The sequence below is a fragment of the Sebastes fasciatus genome, chromosome 1 (assembly GCF_043250625.1).
Source record: "Sebastes fasciatus isolate fSebFas1 chromosome 1, fSebFas1.pri, whole genome shotgun sequence".
Classification (NCBI taxonomy): Eukaryota; Metazoa; Chordata; class Actinopteri; order Perciformes; family Sebastidae; genus Sebastes; species Sebastes fasciatus.
The window spans coordinates 12,270,494-12,293,076 of record NC_133795.1 but is presented as its reverse complement, the minus strand read 5'-3'; the positions used below and the strand labels follow the sequence as shown (position 1 = coordinate 12,293,076).

The window sequence follows — 22,583 nt, the reverse complement described above, 5'->3', positions numbered from 1 at the left end:
AGGGGATGAGGCGGTAATACCTGGGGTTACCACACACAAGCAGGCCTGTAATCCCCAGAATTACACAAATCTACTCTGGAACTGATTAAACCTCCAGATTAGATCAGTGCTCAGCAAGTGAGCGCACACACACACATACACACTGTACACATAAACAAATAAACAGTAAGACGGCTTTGGATGCTCAGTTCATATCAGAAGCACATCTCTGTATGAACAAGGCTCTTTGTGTCTTTGTGAGCTCATATGGGTTTTTTTCAGAATAAATGTGCGTGTATTAAAATCTGATGCAAATCTGTACAGCAGAGCTGAGTCTCACCACACTATAATCACATTGCCATAACTTTGCAATGCCGTAATCAGATAGGAGTCCCAATTTTGTCTCGGCAGATGTTTGTCCTAGTTTTGATACAGCAACAGACAAGCTTAGGGACCACTGACAGACAGCAGGCTAATATATATAGGCAGGTCTTACACCACTATAGCAGAGAAGACTGGGTTTGTGTGTCATCCATAGCTTCAATAAAAGGATGCCTCAGAAATAAACAATTAAAATAATCATCTCAAATGAATGTGTGTTGAACTCATTACAAATGTATCTGTGTTGATTGTTATTCTCTCTTCAGTGCTGGGGAAGGTTCGCAGTGCAGTAGGATGTGCCCAGCTCCTAATGGCCCAGAAGTTCCAGCAGTTCCGGGGACTGTGTGAACAAAACTTGGTGTGTATATGGCTTTTCTGTGAGGCTTCCACTCTACAGAGGTCTGTACTACGAAGCAGGATTTAGGGTTAGCGAGGTAACTTCAGGGTTAACCCTGGGTTTTCCATCCTACGACGGTGTTTTACTTCTTACCGGGGTAGATCGCCATGGTAACTTACACTGAACGCCTATCTTGCTCCGGAGCAGGCTATGTTCCAGATAAGAGATCAACTTGTACAAAAGACGGAGAAGTTTAAGTCATAATCCAGGCTAAAAACAACAAAGTTTAAACTGACAAATGCAGAAAGGACAGTTGGCTTTATGCTGTGGGTGCTTACCACTTTGAATTATGTTTTTATATTTATTTTTTTTACTTGCCCTCAAGTCCGTTTCACACCACCGGAGTCGGGGACGCAGCTGAGAGAGGGCTGAAATAGTCATACCCGCCACATTCTTACCGAAGGGCATAATGTAGTCTACTATAATCTGTTCAGTCATTCTATTTTGAAAGCTATTTATACATCACTGCCCCATCTAGACGAATAAATCAGATTTTTGAGTATTCAATTAATTAATAAGTCTGTTAATTTGCGCATTCACACATCGGCATTTCTTTCTTTTGCCAGCTGTCCTTCCTGCATTTGGTAGCTTCAATTGTGTTACTATTAGTCTGGATTATGTGTTTAACTTCTTCGTATTTGTTTAATATTACAGTTTGTCCTTGGTTTGTAAAATGTGCCTCTCTGCTGACAGCAGACTTGTCATTGTTTGTGATTGGTCAGATGCTGCAAACACCGCCCCTTTTATGTGGTACGCTCACAGCCAGATTGAGAAACACTGTGTTGATTTACAGAGTCAATAGCGTAGCGGGATCTCGTTTGTTAGGGTTAGTTAAGCCAGATAACGAGAAGATACCCCGGGTATGTTGAACTGGCTTCGTAGTACAGGCCTCAGGTCTGCAGGGGCATGAAACTGAGACCCACGCTTTTTTAACCAAACCCAATGTTTTTGTTTTTCTGTCTTCTGCCAGATATGCTTGCTTCGATAACGTAAAGGCTTTCACACTAATCCGGGAACAGCCATGATACACAGCACATTAGGCAGAATGAGGCATGGTGGCCCACCAGCGCAAAATACAAGGAGCTTATAATAAGCCAATAAGCCATTCCTCTCTGTTGACGTGTTTTACTGGAAATGGCGTTATACAAATTGCAGCCAACTACCAGCACATGACAGTATAACACTACAGCATCTCAAATGAATAAACTCTGTTTTACCTGTTGGTTGATATGAAGCTCAACTTCCCAAATGTCGGCCAGATGATCATAAACTGAACTTGACTGTTGAACAGTACATGCAAGACAATTAACGCAACACGCCTGTACTCGCAACATGTAGAGGTACAATTAAGAATTACACAATGTCATAATGATCATAAGAAACTGTCATCATGGAAATAGATTATATTTGAAGGTTAACCAGGCCGAGCCCAAGGCTGTAGGTAACAAAATGACCTAATCCAGACATGTAGCCTAATACTTAGTCAGGGGCCCCATCAGGCTCGGGTCAGGTAGCAAGAAACACATCACAAGACAAACATCACAAGAAGATTCAGAAAACAACATCACATGGCCACATCAAACTGTCTACTTTAAGCCGCTGTGTTAAATGCTGTCATTGTTACATTGCTATTTACACAACAGAAGTTCCACTGTGAAGAAATTAATTGGCAATTAGTTAAGCAAATCAACTTCACTGCTCCTTTAACAGCATCTTAAATATAAAGATTAGCCTGGATCCTGCACAAACTGTGGCTGTGTCAGAGGAACAGAAGTCGGAGCAGGATTTACTTTACATCTGTTTGCCAATCTGTGATAAACGATAAACATAGAGGCAGCTGTTTGTGAACCAGTGAGGGGTTTAATCTGTTGTTACATTTAATCTTAATGTGACACTGAATGATTGCATTTCTTTTTGTTGACATTGTCCTCAATGTCCCTTTTGTATGGCTCAACATACGGGCTTATTTTACTTATTTTGAAGCATTTATAGCATTTTTTTTTATGTCACAAAGCCCTATTCAGCTGGGAGTTCAGCTTGACAAAAGAATTAAGCTGTGAAATAGCTCCCTCTAGTGGTGAATATGGAAAGAGCAACACTTGATGACAAGTACAGTGTGTAAGTAATGCAGTGCAGAGGTGTAGTACAGTAATAAGCTGCCAGTAAACACCTTTATCGATGTACCCTGATGGTCTTGGGATGTGAGGCGCCCACCATGAACCGCATCTTCCCTGGTTTTGTTGCACGTCGCTCCCTAATCTCTCTCCACTCGTTTCCTGTCATCTCTCTACTGTCAACTACCTAATAAAGGCATAAACAGAGACAGTAATATTGCACCAGAAAGCAAAGAAACACACAAGTTGTTTGAACAAAATACACAATTCTTCAGTGACATTTTGACGCAATTTATTTACAATAAGATGAAATCAGTACTCGGCCAGAAGCAGGTCCTCACTATTGGCCTGATTTTGGCTTCTCTTTCTGTAGTGGCACCAACCTTCTTCACATAGCCTCGGCTGATGAAGTTAGAAGAATGGATGTAAAGATGAGAAATAACACTGTTTTCAAACCAGGACCAACAAAAACTGGGATGGTTGTTTTTTTTAGGTGAATCAACTTCCCAGTATGAACACATGAATAGTCCTCTTTAAATCATTAGGTCCTAAAAGTTGTAAAATGCACTAATAGCTGAATACAGAGTTATTTCCCTTCCTCCATTCATCTGAATGAGACCCAGACCGAGGCTGGAGCGAGGGCTCGGAGGCGAAATTAGCAATGATCCATGACAACACTGTGACGGTTGTGACCCTGTTCCTGCTCTATGGGCCCAATGGATGCGGAAGATCGCCGGAAGATCTGGGTACTTTTCCAGTCGGAAGTCGAGCCATTTTGGCTTCATGCCCCACTGAGAAGCTTTCATAGGAATGAACGAGGCCGCGCCTCCAACGCTGTATCCAGTTCTCTTAATACACCCATGGAGGTGACCCACAAAAGCTGATCCACAGATACCCCACCCACCGCCCTGATTCTCACAATATGGACACATGTAGGACAAAGTATTTTTAGAAATATAACTTGCCAAAAACTTCCCAAATAAAGTTGAGCAGAATTTGATTTTATTTCTTTATTGTTTTTTTATGACCTGATCCATCTCTGCCTTTGATGTCCACGGTTGCACTGAAAGTAGACTCAGTCATTTCTGTGTTTTGTTTTGTTTTCTGCTACTTCAAGGCCAAACACCCATTTAAATGTCTCGAGCGTTTAATGTCCTTTTCACACCAGTGCAGTATGCACACTGAAGGCATTCGTTTGCACTAGATACTGGCTTGTGTGAAATCAGTTTAGTTCAGCTGTCACGAAATCGATTCATAAATGCATCCTCTTCCCTATCTGTGATGCTGTTTACTCTCCAGTACACTGTATTTCATATGTTCTACCCTACAACATTGACTGTGTCCTCTCTCCTCATCATTCATTGATTTATTTTCACTCCCGTCTCCCTCTCTTGGTCAGAATGTGAATGCCAACCCGCGGCCCACAGCCCAGGACCTGGCAGGTTTCTGGGACCTGCTGCAGCTCTCCATCGAGGACATCAGCCTCAAGTTCGACGAGCTCTACCACCTCAAGTCCAATGACTGGCAGTCCGTGCCGTCTGCGGCTGCCCAGTCGCCCCCTGAGCGGAAGGTACTTCCCACCCCTGCTGCCCAGTGCCCTGGCTGGGGTAGGAAAGCCGCCGAATCCGGCCTCTCTCCTCCCACCACCACCACCATTTCTCCCACTCTTTTTTACCTCTTTCCCCCTGCGTGGGATGAACTCCTTAACAGGGCCTCCCCGTCCGATACAAAGGGGCCAGAGAGATCCCTTTTAGGCATGCATGGAAAAAAAAGTCATCTCAAAGAGGGCTGTCGTTGGTGTGTTTTTTTAAATGTGAAGCCCTGCTTTGAGCATGCATGCTGGTTGCAGTGGAGCATGGCTAAGATGCACTTGCTCATGTGACAGAATGCAGTCTTGCTTTTGCTCTTTCTCTGTTTAAATGTCTTTGCTTGTGTTCGTGTGTCTGTCATTGTCTCTCTCTCTCTCGCTCTGTGGTCGGTGGTTTGTCTTTCTATATTTACGTGTGCGTCAAGTTTATGGATCTGAGGTGTTCTTGCTTTATGTTGCTTTGCAATGCAAATGCATTGACTGTGTGTCTTGTGATCCCTTTACTGTTCTTTAAGTTTGATCCAATGTGACCATTAATTCATGTTACCATTTCATGTCTCCAAAAATTGTCATATAAATGACTGTTTTTTTTCTCTCAATGTTTGCCTGTTTTTACCAAATGTCTACCCGTCCGAGATTTTCTGTTTTCAACCTTTTAACGAAAACAATCTGCATTGTCATAATGTCTTTGTCAAAGTCCTGTCTTGCAAAACCTGCCTAGACTTTAATAGAACCTCTTGGAAGACGGTTTCCACATTACATTCTCTCATTGTCTTGTGTCTGTCTTTTCTCTTCCGTCTGTCATGTTTCATCACTCCCAACACTACAGGACGAGGAGAAGGAGGCCGCCCCGGCGTCAAAGAAGCCCGGTAAGGGACGACCATCGCTGGGCCGCGAGAAGAGCGCGGACTCCTCGTCCACCTCTTCGTCGGCCTCAGCAGAGAAGCAGAGACACGAGGCTCGCAAGCGTCTTCTGGCTGCCAAAAAGGCTGCCTCGTTTCGCCAGAACTCCGCCACGGAGAGCGCGGACAGCATCGAAATCTACGTCCCAGAGGCCCAGACTCGCCTCTGAGAGAGACAGAGGAAATAGGGTTGGATCAAAAGGACAGATAAGTGTTGCTGAAATACCTGGGAAAAGGAGAGCAGAACTTTTGCAATGCAAATGAGTACAGATGGATGGAGGTGGGGTGGAGGAGAGATCAGATTGATTGGGGTGGGCGTGGATTTGGCCATTTCCACACACACACACACACACATACAGTTATAGGCTGGTCCTGGTGGCATCAAACTCTTATTTAACAAAGCAGAAAATTTAACTTTTGTGGACTCGACAGACAATGAAGCAGGAGACTCCTCATTCGAGGCTGCCATTGAAAACCTCAGCTGATGAACTTTGTCATTTTCTTGTTCCTACTCTTGATATCATAAAATTGTTAATGAAGGTATTGCTATTATGACAATTATATCCTAAAGAATCTATATGAAGACTGTTTTAAATATTCCTCTATCTTGGCTATAAGATCTATTAAGTGGACAGAAGAAGGCAAACATTAACGCTCTTCTGTCTCCCATTGTCCTCCTCTCTTTCCAGATCATTGGCCATCTTGTAGCTTTGCACAACACCGCCTTGTGGCCATCACACACACGCACACACACCGCCCACATCCACTGCACTCACACACACGCACACTACAAACTCACACCTATGTATGTCTTCCTTGTATTTATTTGTTTACTTTACTCATCCTTTTGTTTTGTATAAAATCCATTTAGATCTGGTTATTATGAATTTTTTGGTATGATGAAACTGAAAGTCCGATTGGAAGGGGTATTTATATAGTTCCTAACTCTTGTGTGTGTCCTTCAAAATGTTCTTGTGTCAAAGATTTGAATCACTGGTGAGAATCTGTAAAGTTTAGTTTCTTAATGGTTTTTAATGAAAGCACATCCCGATATTAATGATGACCAAGCATGAGGATCAGAATGTCAGTGGCCACGATTTAATGATTAATATTTGCTTTGTAGGGAAAACGTCTTCAACTCTTTCTTTTTTTTTTTATCTCTGTCCCACTAACTTTGGGTTTTTTCATGTTTGTGCTGCAGATATGTGAATATTTCAGTCAGGATTTTTTTGTTCCATCTGTTTGTTTAATGCTTCTTTAAGTGCTTTTATTAACCTCACTTAGCATTCAACTCATACATCTCAAATTAATCTAGGTCTTTTATTGAAGTAACGCAGCAGGCTGAGTGTGCAGGGTAACATTGTGTTATTGTTTCTGGGCTTATTTTTATACGATGATTCCATAAGCATTTTTGATTTATTTGCCTCCCATCACTCAAAATCAATCTTAGTTATTATTGTTTCCCCTCAAGTACCTGCACTTTTTTTTAAATCAAAGAAAAAATATTTAATTAAAGCATTACATACATTAGTCATTGTGTTTTTCATCATTTATTAAATGCTGCTTGCTTTTCTTTCTTTTTTTTCTAATGGAAGACTGCATAAGCCAAAGATGAATTCACTGTTTAAAATTCATCTGACGTATTTAAATGTCAGCAGCAGGGAGCTCAACAGTAAAAGCGCTTACTGTGAAAAACAGAGCGGAGTGTAGCGAGAGCGCCGCATGTATTACAGGTTTAACATTTTGATGTGCACACACCCAAAAGCTACTGCCCATCACTACAACAATACTGAGTAATCAGGAGCAGTACCCCTCCCTTTCTCACCCTAGAAACTCACATCTTGAAATGTTTCATTTCTGGCCTCTAGAGGGCAACAGTGGTTCATTTTCAACCCAGTATACAGTACATTGTTGTGTACCATATGCATACAATGAAAAGGCATTCAGCCTGCCCTGTTTTGCATAAAGGGGACACATTGTATAGATTACACATTATTTACAGACTGTCTCATTTGAAGCCAAAACAAAGAGGCCTCTTGGTTTATCATTATTTCGCTTTACAGTACACATCCAGCCATAAAGTCAACATGCCTTACATTAACCGCAGTTGTTCTCCTGTCTTCCACTCACATTTTATTTCTTCCAAATGCTAAGCAAACCTAACTTCCCCTTCCTAATTGGTTATGTTAAACGATTACAATGTCGTTGCTCTTCCTCACCCACTGTGACCCAAAAATGCATCCTGAGGCTTTGAAGAGAAAAAGGTTGATGACCACCATTCTCACTCTCTATCTTCTCTATCTTGGTAGGAGCTTTCTCTTGATGGCGGGCCTTTGTTTGCCTGTTGTGTTTGCCGGCTGGGGATGACTCTCAGTGAGGAAAATGGCTCAGGGGTGTCGATAGTCTGTTCCCTGGTTGCTGTCAATGCCCCCCCCTCCCTCGTCTGTTTTAGCGGGTGAATAGCATCGTTAACACCTGAAGGCCTTTTGTTTGACTTGATCTCAGGTCGTTGGCTTGATTTGATTTGTGACTGCCGGGAACAAGTTGTGTGTCTGACAAGTTGTTTTTCTGAAATAAGCTTTGTGTTGTCAATTTAGGTGTCTCCCAGTTCTCCACAAATGTCAAACAATAATGTAATTGACACATTTTAATGATCTTAATATCATGGATATTGATTATTCAGTCTTAAGAATGAATAAGTAAGGGATAATGTACAGCGAGCCGGTCATTGTTGTGAATGAAACCTCGACGCGACGGGCTTTATTTCACATCAATGACTGGCTAAATGTACATTATCCTGCTTATTACTAAAAATGCACCAATCCGACTTTTTCAGTCCTGATAGCGATACCTGGACTTTGGGTATCCGCCGATACTGAGTACCGATCACCAGTGTTTAATTAAGCTGTATGCCTCACAGTGTGGAAGTGACTGGGATCATTCTTTAATGTGTAAGGCAACATCACGCCTGACTTAACATTGATTTCTTAACTTTGTAAGACAAAATGTAACAAATAGAATACTTAATATAAATTTAGTCAATTGTTATTTATTATTGAATACGTTTCGATCCTGCTTGGATCTTCGTCAGGTTAAAATGTTTGAAAAAGTGGTAACCACACCAATCAAACACTTTTTCAAACATTTTGACCTGACTAAGATCCAAGCAGGATCGAAACGTAGTCAATAAAAATACTGTGGCATGGAGTAGTGTGCAGGCGTTACCTTTTTCTTTACTGACGCTGTTCTGATAGCCTTGCATCTATGTGATATGCATATAATTAATCTTCTCTTCAACTTGTTATTTATTATTTAAATAATAAATCGTACACAAACAACTTGGCAAAGAAATCCTCAAAATTAACAGGAATTACAATTCAGGTGTAAACCTCTTTAATGCAGCAAGAAACTGGTCAAAACTGAAACAGGAATTGAAATTCCGGTATATAAAGTATATAGCATGTAAACATAGAATTGAATTGAATAGATCGGCCCCATTGTCACTGATACCTGATCCAGCTATTTGAGTCAGTATCAGCCCGATATTCGATCCGGTATCCGTGCTTCCCTACTTATAACATGGTAACTTACTTAAGAAATCAATGATGTGACACAAAAACCATCCTCCAGAGTCCGACATCAGAACTGCGCCCATAGCAACAGTCTGTTATACATAGCAACAGTCTGCTATAAAGAAATAACAGACCGCCATGATTGACCAATCAGAATCTAGTATTCAACAAAGCCGTGTAATAAGCCTTGCATAACGTAGCTAATGCAATGTATTGCAAAAACTACATTTAAATCTCGTTCCCATTATGCAACCACTGCCAGAGTATTTTTTATATTTAGAACATTTTCTTTTTTTCCCCCATTTGCAACATTTTCAGGCCCAAATCCTGCTGTCTGTCAACCTTCCTCACACAAAACTGTATTCTGACAGATCAAACACAATGTGGCATCTGAAGTACGCTGAGGGATGGAGGGCAGGAACACAGAGAGAAAGTTGATCTAACCATCGCAGCTCTTTTCCAGCCCGCTAAAACTTGGGCGTGTAAAACACCAAGAGATGTGAGTGACATACTTAAAGAGAGAAAAGAGAGCGCATCTCATACATTAATAAGGCTTACCTCCAATTTGCACAGGTATCACTGGGACACACCTTGGTCTATTTCCTGGGTTGGGTTATCAATGATCCAAACAGCTGCACTGTGTGGGCGGAGGGGTGGGGGGTGGGGTGGTATTGTTGTAAAGCCATTGATTTCAGGGTGATAATGGTCCCCCATATGGGTCTGATGGATCTGCCCTTTCAAAGTCAAACTGTCATATTTGCTTAAGCAGTGGCTTGTTTCGATAGAGCTATCTCGTGTTCAACTCTTAAATGTGCCTCCTTCAACCACAATAGGGAAGTTGGTAGAATAAGTTATCACCCATAAATGTGAGGAAAAAAGAGGAAATTGAGTTCATCATTTGCAATGTTTCTCCAAAATGTACCACTTTTTCCATTTTTCACTTTTTTCCCTCTAAAATGGGTTTGAAATCACACAATATATAAAGTTTAGCTACCCTATAAGATTGTTTTTATGAATTTTTCTGCATTCCAGGACTGAGGGGGGAAAAGTTTAGAGTATACCTCCGCTGGCATACCAGTAAATCCACTCCCATACAGCAGTCCAAAGGCCTGCTTGCAAAAAAGTCATTAGCATCTGTGCTTTGTTCCACTGAGTCGGGCATGAAACAGGGAAAGGGGTGAGGGGAAGAGCTCGTACCACTGGAGATGATGATAGCAAAAAGTGTCCGTAAAAATACTAGAACAAATATTTTATGAAGCAAGCACATATTTTAAAGAATAGGAAGTGTTCAGTATAATAATCTATAGGCTATTTGTATGTTCGGGGTTTGTGGGGTTTAGTACACGGTAAGGGTTGTGAGACAAAGTTGTGAGTGAGAGGGTGTGTTGTTCATAAAAATGAGATTTACCTAGATCCTTTGTCACTATACTCTGGTAACATTTAAAGTATATGTGCAATACTGAGTAAAAGGGGTTCTTTGATATTAAAATTAAAACTAATAATCTTGCATTTCTCCCCCCTGTGCTTCTTAAAGTTGTTTTCTGTAAATATAGACTGAGAATCTTCATCTTTTACAATGCTGTAGATCTATTTATACTATTTCAAGGTTGTTCAGATGTATAATGGAGAGACGTAACATTCAATAAAATGCACACGATACTTTCTCAAAAAAATCATCATGGTTGTATTTGTTTAGTAGAAGGTATATTTGGACACAAAACATCTTATGACATCTTACGAGATTTTAGTTTTAGCACTCTAGTTTTTGAATTTGGGAGAGAGTTGTTCATGTTTACTAATATTTTTTTTGGACTGTCTTAGTCAGTCAGAATAACATGTATGAATTTTGAAAATAGGCGTAGCTCCCCTTTAAAGCTACAGTGGGTAGAAATGGAGCAAATATGATTTAAAAAAGTTATTTTTATAAAACGGTCACTATATCCTGACAGTAGTGCATGAAAAATCCTGTTCCTCTTTGTCCTCCATTGCTCCTAATGGCATTGGCAAGATTTCACAGACCGGAGGAAAACAACTAATCAGAGCCGAGCTGGAGCCTTGCCGTCTCTGAGCAGCTGTCAATCACTCGCGAAACTCCGATGAAACGGTCAAACTAGGCAGCGCTGATCAAATATGAATCAATATTCTGTTACTGTAATGTTTATTTCTCGCCTCAAATGTTTTCAGAAACATCTTGTAGTGTACTGTTTAGCTGTAAAATGAGAAAGTTTGTGACCAGGCAGCCATGTTGGAATCAGTTGAGGAAATACCAAGCACCGCCCACCAGCCGGAGCAAACTTTCTCATTTTACAGCTAAACAGTACACTAAGTAATATTAGTAACTACTAGTATTACTAGTAATATTGATTAATATTTGATCAGCGCGGCCTAGTCTGACCGTTTGATCAGAGTTTGCGAGTGATTGACAGCTGCCTCCTCTGAATGAACAGCCAGTAGGAACGCTCTCTCTCTAAAATGCACCAAAGTCGGGAGACTTTCGCTCTCCTACTGGAGAGCGAGAGAGCGTTAGATAGGTTAGATAGGAGCGTTAGATAGGCTAGATTTTTTAATGTCTGAAAAAAGAGCCATGAGGAGGTGCAGAAGTCTAGTTTTCTCTCAGAACACTTGAATTACAGCATGCTGAAGGGTTATTATGGAGTTTTTGCACAATGATGCCAAAAATATACTACCTACTGCCACTTTAAGGTTGATTACAATAGGTAAAATTGCAGTTATTATGATGCTATCTTGCAGTAACTTGGGGGAATCTCCCAGACAGGAATTAATTGCATCACAACACATATTATTAGCCTGGAGTCAATAAACCAACTGTAGAGTTGATGTTACATCAGAAATGACTCCAGGCATGCAGTGTGAGTCAAAGTAACTTGGTTAATTGTGTTTATGAGCTGCTCCAATGCGGTCAACCAGTCAACGCTTTATGATTTATGTAACAACAACATTGCAATTCCGTCAAAATGCGCTAAAATGGAGCGTTTCAGACAGACGGTGAATAAAGGCATATTCAGGCCGACAGTATGAGGAAAATAAAGTGTTTTTTTTAACATTACAGCATGAAAACATGTTCTACTAGAAACACAAAATACAAGTATGGTCCTGAAAATAAGCACGATATGGGACCTTTAAAGCCTGAAAACAGAGCCATGAGAAGGAGCAGAAGTCTAGTTTTCTCTCAGAACACTTGAATTACAATATGCTGAAAGATTATTAGAAAGTTTTTTCCCCAATGATGCCAAAAATATACTGCCTATACTGCCACTTTAATTTCGGTTACAACAGGTAAAATTGCAGTTATTATGATGTTATCTTGCAGTAACTTGGGGAATCTCCCAGACAGGAATTAATTCTATCCCAACACATATTCAAGATTCAAGCCCTTTATTGTCATTGTGTAGTGCAACGAAATTAGATTGTGACAATCCCATAGGTGCTAAAAAGGATAATACAATAAAAAAAGAGATAGTGCAATATAAATACAAAAATATATATATATATATAAAAGATAATACAATATAAAATATAAAAATACAACATATATATTGATGAGACGACAGTTTTGCCAGATTATTAGCCAACTGTAGAATTGATGTCTCAATAAATGATTACATCATAAATGACTCCAGGCATGCAGTGTGAGTCGAAGTAACTTGGTTAATTGTGTTTATGAGCTGCTCCAATGCGGTCACCATTTTACAGCATGTAAACATGTTCTACTAGAAACACAAAATACAAATATGATCCTGAAAATAAGCATGATATGGAACCTTTAAAGCCTGATAAACAGAGCCATAATGAGGTGCAGAAGTCTAGTTTTCACTCAGAACACTTGAATTACAATATGCTCCAAGGTTATTATGAATGCACAATGATGCCAAAAATACACTGCCACTTTAAGGTTGATTACAACAGGTAAATTGCAGTTATTATGATGCTATCTTGCAGTAACCTGGGGAATTAATCGCATCCCAACACATATTATAAGCCTGGAGTCTATAAACCAACTGTAGAATTAATATTACATCATAAATGACTCCAGGCATGCAGTGTGGAGTCTCAGTAACTTGGTTAATTGTGTGTTATGAGCTGCTCCAATGCGGTCACCAGTCGACGCTTTATGATTTATGTAACAAGAACATTTTGGCGTCAACGTTACGTAAAAACCTCCCCACACAAAAAAAACACCACTATGGCTACAAAACATCACTACGGGTCTATTTCTATTACAGGCTTGTGTCGATGTATAATAAGCATAACAATAAACCCAAAATAACCATTTGAATGCCTGTCTGCTGAGTACTTTGAATGAAAGGCTTCTCTCTCGTCACCGTCACTCACAGTCTGCTGTCTGCTCGGAGCGCTCTGATTGGCTGACAGCTGCACCAGGAGGGCGTCACAGAGCGCTGTGATTGGCTGAGAGCTGCTAAAGAGGGCGGGATCTAACTGTCAAGACTGGCACATAGAGAGCTGGCTGCTGCTGTGTGCAGGTAAAAAGGGAACAAGCGAAACATTTATCTTGGCAAAGAAAGAAAGAAAGAAAGAAAGCGAAGAGGAGAGTAACATGGAAACGGAGAAACCTTTTCATGCAGCAGAAGAACACCTAAAGCGAGGTATTTAAATAGAAATTACAAAAAAAAGCGCAACACCTTCAGCTTTTCTTACAGAAGAACCGACTCTTTGTACAGAGCAACTTGGACAGCTGCGTGTTCATCAACAAAGAATGAAAGCTTTCAAACGAGGTAAGCGGCGTCGTGTGCTTTATCACTGTGTGGTGTGTTTTTATCCTGGTATTTGGGGCTTTTTGTTGCGAGCAAATGCAGGGTGTTGTGTGTGTGTGTTTGTGCTCCACATTTTGGAGGGATATCAGCGAGTTATCTGTATCTGGAGGCAGCAGCAGCATGGTGGTGGTGGTGTCCATCTGGCGGCGCGGTGACATGCGGGAGGAGGCTGTAATGTGCTTTCTTTCCTGCCTGCTCTCCTTTGTTTTGTGTGCTGCTCCAGATGGGCTAATTTACCGAGTAGCTCCTCGGTTTTGTATTGTTTTTAAAGCGTTATTATAGCGCCCTTTTTAGTGTTTGATAAAAGAATGTGTTCGTTCCAAACATCAACTGTTGTTGATGTTTGGAACGAACACATTCTAAACGTTAACCGTCGTGAAGTTTTAGTTTTCACTGTTGAGCCTCAAAACTTATTTATCCATTTATTTAAAATAACAGACTAAATACTATACTTAACTAAGATTTGCCAGTATGTATGTAGGTAGAGTAGCAGAGCAGACATTTGGTAAACAACAAAAGTTGTTTGGTTTGCCCCCATAGGCTGCCTGTCTGTCTGCTTGTTGTTGCTGATGTGACACAATGTACTAACTAAGGTAACATCTGGCCACACATCTGCCTTGGTTTGTTTGGTTTATTAACATTGAATGGGTGTAAATGGCTTCTGATAAAATCTTTAAAAATGTCTATCCAATGATCCATCTTTCTCTCACTGTTATTAGGCTAGCTGTTGCTGCTGATGTGACACAATGTACTAACTAAGCCAACATCTGTACACAAATCTGCCTCGTTTTTTTTATTTACATTGAATGGGTTTAAATAGCTTCTGATAAATCTCTAAATCTAAAAATGTCTTTAAAATTATCCATCTTTCTCTCATTGTTTATTAGAAGCAGGATAACCTGAGATGTCAAACATTAATGTTGCTAATGAATGGGAGACTCAGAGACCCAGTTTAACCAAATTAAACTCAATTTAACCCAGAAATTGATGAATTATGACTCCATTCTCTTAAGAGTTTTAACAGAGCTGGTGGTCTAATGATCCATCTTTCTTTCACTGCTATTACAAGCAGGATAACCTGAGATGTCACACTAATGAATGGGAGACTGGCTTTACAGACTTTCAAATTTTCAGACCCAGTTTAACCAAATTAAACTTAATTTAACCAATAAATTGATTAAATATGACTCCCTGTTTGTTTTATTTACATTAAATGGGTGTATGTCTATCCAATGATCCATCTTTCTCCCACTGTTATTAGAAGCAGGATAACCTGAGATGTCAAACATGAATGTTGCTAATGAATGGGAGACTTTAGGATTTTCAGACCCAGTTAAACCAAATTAAACTTAATTTAACCCAGAAATTGATGAAATATAACAGAGCTGATAGTATGACTGAAATCAATATTAATATGAATATTTTATGGCAAATTTATGCAAAAATCCCATTTCAAAATCAAATTGATGTTCAGACACTAAGTGTTTTTTACTAGAGCTGCAATGATTAATCGATAGTTGTTGACTATTGAATTAATCGCCAGCTGTTTTCATAATCGATAAATCAGTGCGAGTAATTTAAATCAAATGAATGAAAGTCAATATTTTCATTCTGCAACAAACTGAAGCCACAAACTGGAGGAGGTAACCTTCACTGTAATAATGGGAATTTATAATTTTATGCCTTAAAGAGCGAACAAAAACACAATGTTAGAGAAATCAATACTAGAGCTGCAACAATTAATTGATTAGTTGTCAACCATTCATTTAATTGCTAACTATTTTGATAATCGATTAATTGGTTTGAGTATTTTTTTTAAGAATAAAAAGTCAAAACTCTGATTCCAGTGTATAAAAATTGAATACTTTTCTGACATTTTATAGACCAAATAACTAATCAATTTAATCAAAATAATAATCGACGATGAAAATAATCTTTAGTTGTAGCCCTAGACAAGACACTTGACAAACTAAACAAATGTTTTTTACTCCGTTTGCAAAGAATCATTAAATGGGACCACACAATTTCATCCAAAATGATAGATCAGGATAAAAATCATATGCTTACAGTGCCACAAAAAATCAACAATGGCCAGCCCTGCTCTAACACAATCATTGTAGGTGCTAGGGGAAGCTCATTTACAGAAATTGGGGAGAAGGCTCTGCATTTGCATTTGTATGTTTTTATTCCCCCCCACCACCACCAGCACCACTTTTCTATTGGTTTAGGACTTCCCTCATTGTTGAGGAATGCAGCATTCAAAAGATTTGTCAACTACTCCAGCAGTCTTGAGCCGAAGTGGCATGAGGTGAAAACGGCCTCCTTTGCATGGTCAATAGGTTCCTGGGCCACTGGCTACTGTGATGTTGATATGCACACAATCTTCTTTGTGAAGACAGGCGCTGCCCTGGGGGTCAGGTTTCACCCAGCCCCAGAGAAAGACATTTACTGCATTCTGTGGCCCACCCCTGGGATCAGGCATGCTCCATTTTGAGGGGAGATTCTCTCCAGTGGCCAACCAAAAAAATACCACAACAAAGTTCCAACCTCAAAGCCATTGTTACGTTCAGACCGCGAAGCTTTCGTGAACCTCACTTTAATTTAGGTTAAAAGTAAATGACGAGGTTTGTGCACTTGTTCACTGCTTAGTTCCGAATCAGTGAGTTTAATTTTGTGCAATAAAAGTGGATCAAACCAAATCTCAATTTCTGCAGAAGCCTTGGTGAATGCACAGCCATTCATACATCATTCATACAGCTATTCCAGATGTCATCTTCTCCCTCACACTTAATATATGGCAAAATAAAGACAAAAAATACTGAGGACTAGTTCTTTATACCAAATGACTAGCAGGTTTGATGTAAACAGTTTGGCTAAATGACACTGTAACCGTGAACATGACTGACAACTCTCCTCTCCTTCATCAGCTCTGGAAGACGATCTTCACTCCTCGGCCATGTCGGACAGCGATGACGGCTCCCCGCTCGACCTGTCGGGAAGGGGGCTCTTCGGGAAGCGGCGTCGCCGCGGCAACCTGCCCAAGGAGGCGGTGCAGACTCTGCGGAGCTGGCTGTACGAGCATCGCTTCAACGCCTACCCGTCGGAGCAGGAGAAACTCAGTCTGTCAGGCCAGACCAACCTCTCTGTGCTGCAGGTGAGGAGCAGATTTCTATTTTATTCTATTTTATTTTCTGTTTTTCTAGAAACACTCTGCACTCGGCAGGGGAAATGACACTTGTGGTACACACTGTTTCTGCTTTCCTGTGGATTTTATTTTTAAACTCTGACACATTTTCTGTCCTTTCCATTATTTTATGATATATTATACTTATAAATCCAAACTTTTATAGGTTTCATTGAATTGTTATGCTTTGTTTGTTCCCCTTTGGTATTTTTATAACAGAGGCAGTGCTTTAAATTGAATTAAAGATGCTGAATATTAGTTTTACCATTACTGTAACAAATCATTAAGATCTTTTTTGTCTTGTAGCACAAAAGGCTAAATTTATTAATAATAGTCTGATGCTGCACACAAGAAAAGTGTTAAAACTACAGTCATAATACCTTCTACATGAGTGTTACTCTTGTGCGCTATCACTTTTTGATTTTACATAACAGTGAAACACATTTTTTACCAGCACATGTCACCAGCCTCTCAACCAACAGAATAAGTGAAAGCAAAACAACAAACAGATGGTATCACAACACTGCTGCTGAGAATGAGACTTTCCCAGCCTTCCCTTTTCACTTCATTGCATCAGAAGTGGACATTTCCTCTTTTCCCTCTCAACAAACACACACAGGCACGCACGGCACAAACAGACATTAGAGATCAGCATGAGGCAGCAGCAGAGTTTCTTGTTATGTAGTCAGTCCACTGGAATGCCTTTGGCTGGCTTCTCTGTGGCTCAGCATATTTGAGCTCAGACCTTCATTATTGCCAGCTGTCTGAGGGCTCTCATCTCTGTCTGTGTCTCCCTCTCTTTCTTCCTTGTGTGGGAGGCTGCACCACTAGAGGGGGGTAAGTAGGGCCTCATGTGCAGATAGATGAAGAAAAATGTGTAGGTGGTTATTAAAATCACAGGCCTTGAATCCTTTTTAGATCTGTGAATGTGATGCAAGGGTTGAGTTATGGATCTGGCTAATTGAGTGTTTTGATGTCGGTTTAGTGGGTCTGTTTCTGAGAACATCCATGTAAGCAGCCAGTATCAGTTCTGTTGTTAACGCCAGAATTTCTTCCTCTCTTCCCAGATATGTAACTGGTTCATCAACGCACGTCGCCGCCTCCTCCCCGACCTGCTCCGCAAGGATGGCAAAGATCCCACCAAGTTCACCATCTCCCGCAAGGTTGGCGGTAAAAGCGACGGCCACTCGTCTAACGGAGGTGGAGCCAGCTCTCCAGAAAGCAGCTCTTCCAACGGCTCATCTCAGCTACGCCCATCTGTCATCCGCTCCGCCCCCACACTGGACCTCAGCCTCCTTGGGAACACGGCGACGGCTATCCTGACCGGAGCGGGCTACCCTGGTAAGGAAGGCTCGGTCCAGGCGCTGATGACGCTGGACACACAAAGTCTGCTGAGGGAAGCGGAGGAACAGGGGGCTAATATGGTTTGCCTCACCAGCACAACAACGGCAGCTAGCCCCACCGGCGGCCTCTTCAACACGCCTCCCCCGACTCCTCCCGAGCTGTTCCCAGCCCAGGACTTCAGCGATTTGAGGCTCCTAGTTGATGCAGCTATGCAGAGAGCGGCGGAGCAGGAGAACCTGAAGAGGCTCCAAGAGAGCCAGAACAGACCTTCAGAGGCTGTAAAGACTGAACCAGTGGAGGCAGAGTGTAGCGCATACACTAGCGACATGGGACCCACACCGCCTCCAGAGGACAGCCAACAAGTCATGGATCCCTCCAGGGTGCAGAGTCTGATGGAGAAGGCTATGGCTGTTCCAGTGTCAGCTGCAGTAAAGGATCCACTCCCTCTCACTTTAGCCTCGGTACCAGTCTCAGCTCCAGCCTCGAAGCTGTCTCCTCTCCTGATGAATAAAGTCGTCTGGAGCCCCTCGGGGAAGGACACCGCTAGAGCCTCCAGCCCAAACCAGCTTCAGCTCATCGCAGCCCATCTGCCAACCGTAGTGCCAGTGTCCGCCTCAGTTTTAGGACAACCAAATTCTCAGATACCAGCTGCCATCACCCCAGCTTCACCATCAACACCAGCCTCAAGCTCTGATCCAGCTCCACTGCCCACCGCATGTCCTACGAGTGCATCAGTGGCAGCTACGAGGCCAGTCTCGGTGCCATCACCGGTCCTCCTCCCAGCCACGAGTCCCACCTCTGTCGCTGCTCCAATTCAGGCTTCATCCCTCACAGTAGCGCTCGTTCCAGCTGCTCCTTCTGCAGCCTTCACCTCTTTCACAGACCCCAGAGTCTTTTACTTTCAAAAAGCCCCCATAATCCCAGTCACAGTTCCATGTGCATCGCCGGTTTCAACCGCAGCAGCGTTGTCTCCAGCCCCCGTTCACAACCCAGTCTTTGCCTCTGCCCAAGCTCCAACTCCTCGCCCCGCTTCACCAATGATTACACCTCTTCTGGGCCTGGCTTCCCACCTCACTGCTCCTCCTCTTCAGCCTTCCTCCTCCACCACCAGCAGCAGCAGTATTAGTAGTAGTGCACAGAGGAATCCAGCAGTGGTGCCCAGTGTTTGGAGCATGGTCCACGCTGATACCAGGCAACCCAGTTCTCTCCAAGTGGTGAAGACCCCCATCACCACAGTGTGGGGCTCGCAGCACAGCCTGCACACAGTCAGTGAAACTGTCAACTAGGAGCTGGAAGTTGGCACCTTTTTTTTTTTTGTTTTTATATATATATCTATATTATCTGTGGAGGAGAGAGGCCAAACATTCCTGTTGGCTGGACAACACTGTATATAGGAGAATGTATCTTCATCACCAGTCCCCCTTTTTTGTCAGTAACACCTGTACCTGCAGAAAACAGGGATCAGATGTACGAACTGGGACAAAGTGACGTAGCAAACATGAGGTGTTATAGAGACTTGCTGTTTCAAGCAACTTTTTTATCGTTTAAACATGCTGTTTTTGACAGAGGGACCTGCTGGTAAACACACTTAGATGTCATTTTCTCGAAAGAAACATTCCTCACCGCAGATTTAATGTATTGTGCAAAGTTTTTGATGCCACTTTTCAAACGTCTTTCCACGTTACAGTTTATGAACGAGGAGGAAAATATCCCTTAATTGTACAAAATGTTGATCATTTTCAGGACCAGCAGTTAGCCTCTTCAGTAGCAGTACTGGACTTTATTGAATGTACATTGATATCGTTGGCTATCATCCATTCCCTTCCGGGATAAAAAGGAGGACATGAGTTTCTTTTTCCCACGCACAGCAACAACGCCATAGTCCTCTATAGTATTCAGATGATTTGTTTAAGAATTTACTCTTAACATTTCCCCCTTTTTCTTTTGGAGATGAGCAGAAGGGAAATTGATTGTACTGCAGCGAGCCTGATTGAATGACTCTCCTCGATGTGTCTGTCTCCATCTCTCACACACACACACACACACACACACACACACACCGCCGTCTTCCTGTCTTTTTATAGCTAAGGGGATTCAGCAGCCCTCGTGAATTGTCATCTCAACCACTCAAAACATGCTCTCAAGTACCGCGTGTTTCTTTGTTTGCCATTCCTGATTTATAAAAACTTATTTTTTTCTGTTTTTTTTGCTGAAAGCGAAGCGGCTACGTCTGCGACCTTGCGCCGATTTTCAGGGATTGTTGTTGAGGGAAGAGGTTCACATTGGATTTCTGTTACAGAAATCAATGTCAGTGGAGAGGTGAGCAGCTCAGTGATGTGATGACATCAAGCTCTTGCACCTCCTGGACTGAAACGTTACACTTGCTGTGAGACTTGGCGCCGTTTTATCTCTTTTTGTGGCGCAAAACACTTAAAACATTGGATCCTCGTATTTGGGGGATAGATAAATTATCCGGATTTCCGCTGTCTATGTGGAGCCTTATGATTTGGTCATGATATTTCAAACCTGAATGTCTTACTAGTGGAAAAATTAATTGATGCGTATAGTGTCTCTCGGCAAAGCAAATGGTTGACATTTGCTGGGTTTTTTTTCTTCCCAATAGCATAAGAATTCAAGTTTTTCCTCATCAGTGCTTTCCACCTGTGTTTTAGAAATGGTTTCTTTAGAGTTTCTAATCCTTCACAAAGCTGTAGTTTCCATGAAACTGTCGTAGCATAAACCTCAATATATGGCTGAATGCCATCAGGGCATCTGTTATCAGTAGCGTCATGTTGAAAAGTTCCTATGTGAATAATACTAAGCAGGACTGTGCATCAAATCTTCAATACTGTCATGTTTACCCGTTTCATTGTGTTTAGATCAAACGGTTACATTCTACATGTGTTAGGGGTTGGAGAAGACCGATATCATCTCCCCTCCTGTATTTCCACATCTATTTTGTTTCATTTGTCCCTCCTCACTGCCAGTAATGCTCTGTGGATGTCGGTGGAAGAGTTTTAGTTGTTTTTGTTACAGGTACTCACTAGACTGATGTGCATTTATACCTCAATTTACACAGGTCATGTCAGGCTTGGGTCATATGTAGAATACTAAGTATTAAAGTAATATTTTTATTGTTCAAACTACATCATGCCACTGTGACAACACCTTTATCGGTTGAGATATACTGGAAATGGCTGGCTAAAGATTAGGCAGGCAGGTTTTTTTTTTTTTTATAGCACGGTTTATATGTGATTTTTAGACGCTCCAATCAGATCAGACAATGTGATGTTGCATGTAAATATTTTCAAGGTCATGTTTTTTTTTTTGTATTGGCATGAACTTTATCTCAAACTATGTAGTTTCTTTACAGCCAAATGCATTCAAAAATGTTTTGTGAATCATGACTGACCGTTGGCAGTATGACTGGCTGCTGTGCCTTAAACCTACGACCGAGGGACTAATGTCCCTTTTTTTATATAAAAACTTCTCAATAGTCTGTGCAATATATGCCTTAAACTTTAAATGTGTGTTTTTGTATAAGCATTTCAAAGGAATAAAACTTCAGTTTTTCATAAATGATATTTCTTTTCAGTCTTTTGTTGCCTATAAAAGTTTGTTTTGATTAATTTTGTGAGAATAACCAAAATGTGTCATCATGGATTACTGGGACACTTTCATAGAAGAGGCATTGTTCATGTAATTAGTAACAACTGTGCTTTTCCTACTACGACAAGTCAAAATATGTGCTGTGAAAAAGGCCCATAATAATTCAATTCAATTTATTTTTATATAGTGTCAAATCATAACAGAAGTTATCTCGAGACGCTTTATATATAGAGCAGGTCTTAGACCGTACACCATAATAATGCTATGGCATGTTTTAGCCAATTTACTAAAAATTTTGCACAGTACTTCCAAACATTTTGTTTTATTTTTTCAAATAGATAAATGAGTTTCATTTCAGTTTATCACTACTTGCAGTTGTGAACATTTAGATAACATTAAAGGTGCAGTGTCTAGGACTTGGCGGCATCTAGTGGTGAGGTTGCAGATTGCACCCAGCTGAAACTTCTCTTATGTGCCAAGCATGTAGGCAGCTCTGTCTTAAGTTCCCATACAATTAAAATGCATTCTCAATAAGGTTTGGAAGGAAACATATTTTGTTGCGGGTAATGTTTGTCTTTTATCACAAATACTTTTGTAAGTCTGCGGAAGGCAGACGTAATATATCGAGCGACAGTGAATGTAAGTTACATCTAATAAAAAAGTTATGAAAGGGATAATGTACAGCGAGCCGGTCATTGTTGTGAAAGGATGCCGTCGCTT

General features: G+C 41.1%; 2 protein-coding genes across 11 annotated transcripts in view; both read left to right on the top strand.

Moving 5' to 3' along the window:
* The window catches only part of dlgap4b (discs, large (Drosophila) homolog-associated protein 4b), a 202,040-nt gene extending 193,636 nt beyond the window's left edge, over positions 1-8,404 (top strand). For 9 of the 10 annotated variants that reach the window (XM_074629592.1, XM_074629618.1, XM_074629583.1 and 6 more), the window contains 3 exons: positions 627-718; positions 4,271-4,441; positions 5,289-8,404. In XM_074629592.1, coding sequence (XP_074485693.1) covers positions 627-718; positions 4,271-4,441; positions 5,289-5,531 — 506 coding nt within the window. In that variant the 3' untranslated portion in view covers positions 5,532-8,404. Of the gene's footprint in view, positions 1-626; positions 719-4,270; positions 4,479-5,288 lie in introns of all 10 variants that reach the window. The other variant, XM_074629653.1, reaches the window with a different exon arrangement.
* Positions 8,405-12,933: 4,529 nt separating this feature from the next.
* On the top strand, positions 12,934-21,833 carry tgif2 (TGFB-induced factor homeobox 2). Its single transcript, XM_074629513.1, has 3 exons — positions 12,934-13,687; positions 16,654-16,880; positions 17,978-21,833. The coding sequence occupies exons 1-3, from the start codon at positions 13,669-13,671 to the stop codon at positions 19,538-19,540; spliced, it is 1,809 nt and encodes a 602-aa protein (XP_074485614.1). The 5' UTR covers positions 12,934-13,668; the 3' UTR covers positions 19,541-21,833.
* Positions 21,834-22,583: the final 750 nt, after the last annotated feature.

Bases quoted from the DNA above. Each gene is read 5' to 3' on its own strand.
- tgif2 (XM_074629513.1), top strand. The intron at 16,881-17,977 runs GTGAGGAGCAGA...CTCTCTTCCCAG, and splicing joins CCAACCTCTCTGTGCTGCAG to ATATGTAACTGGTTCATCAA.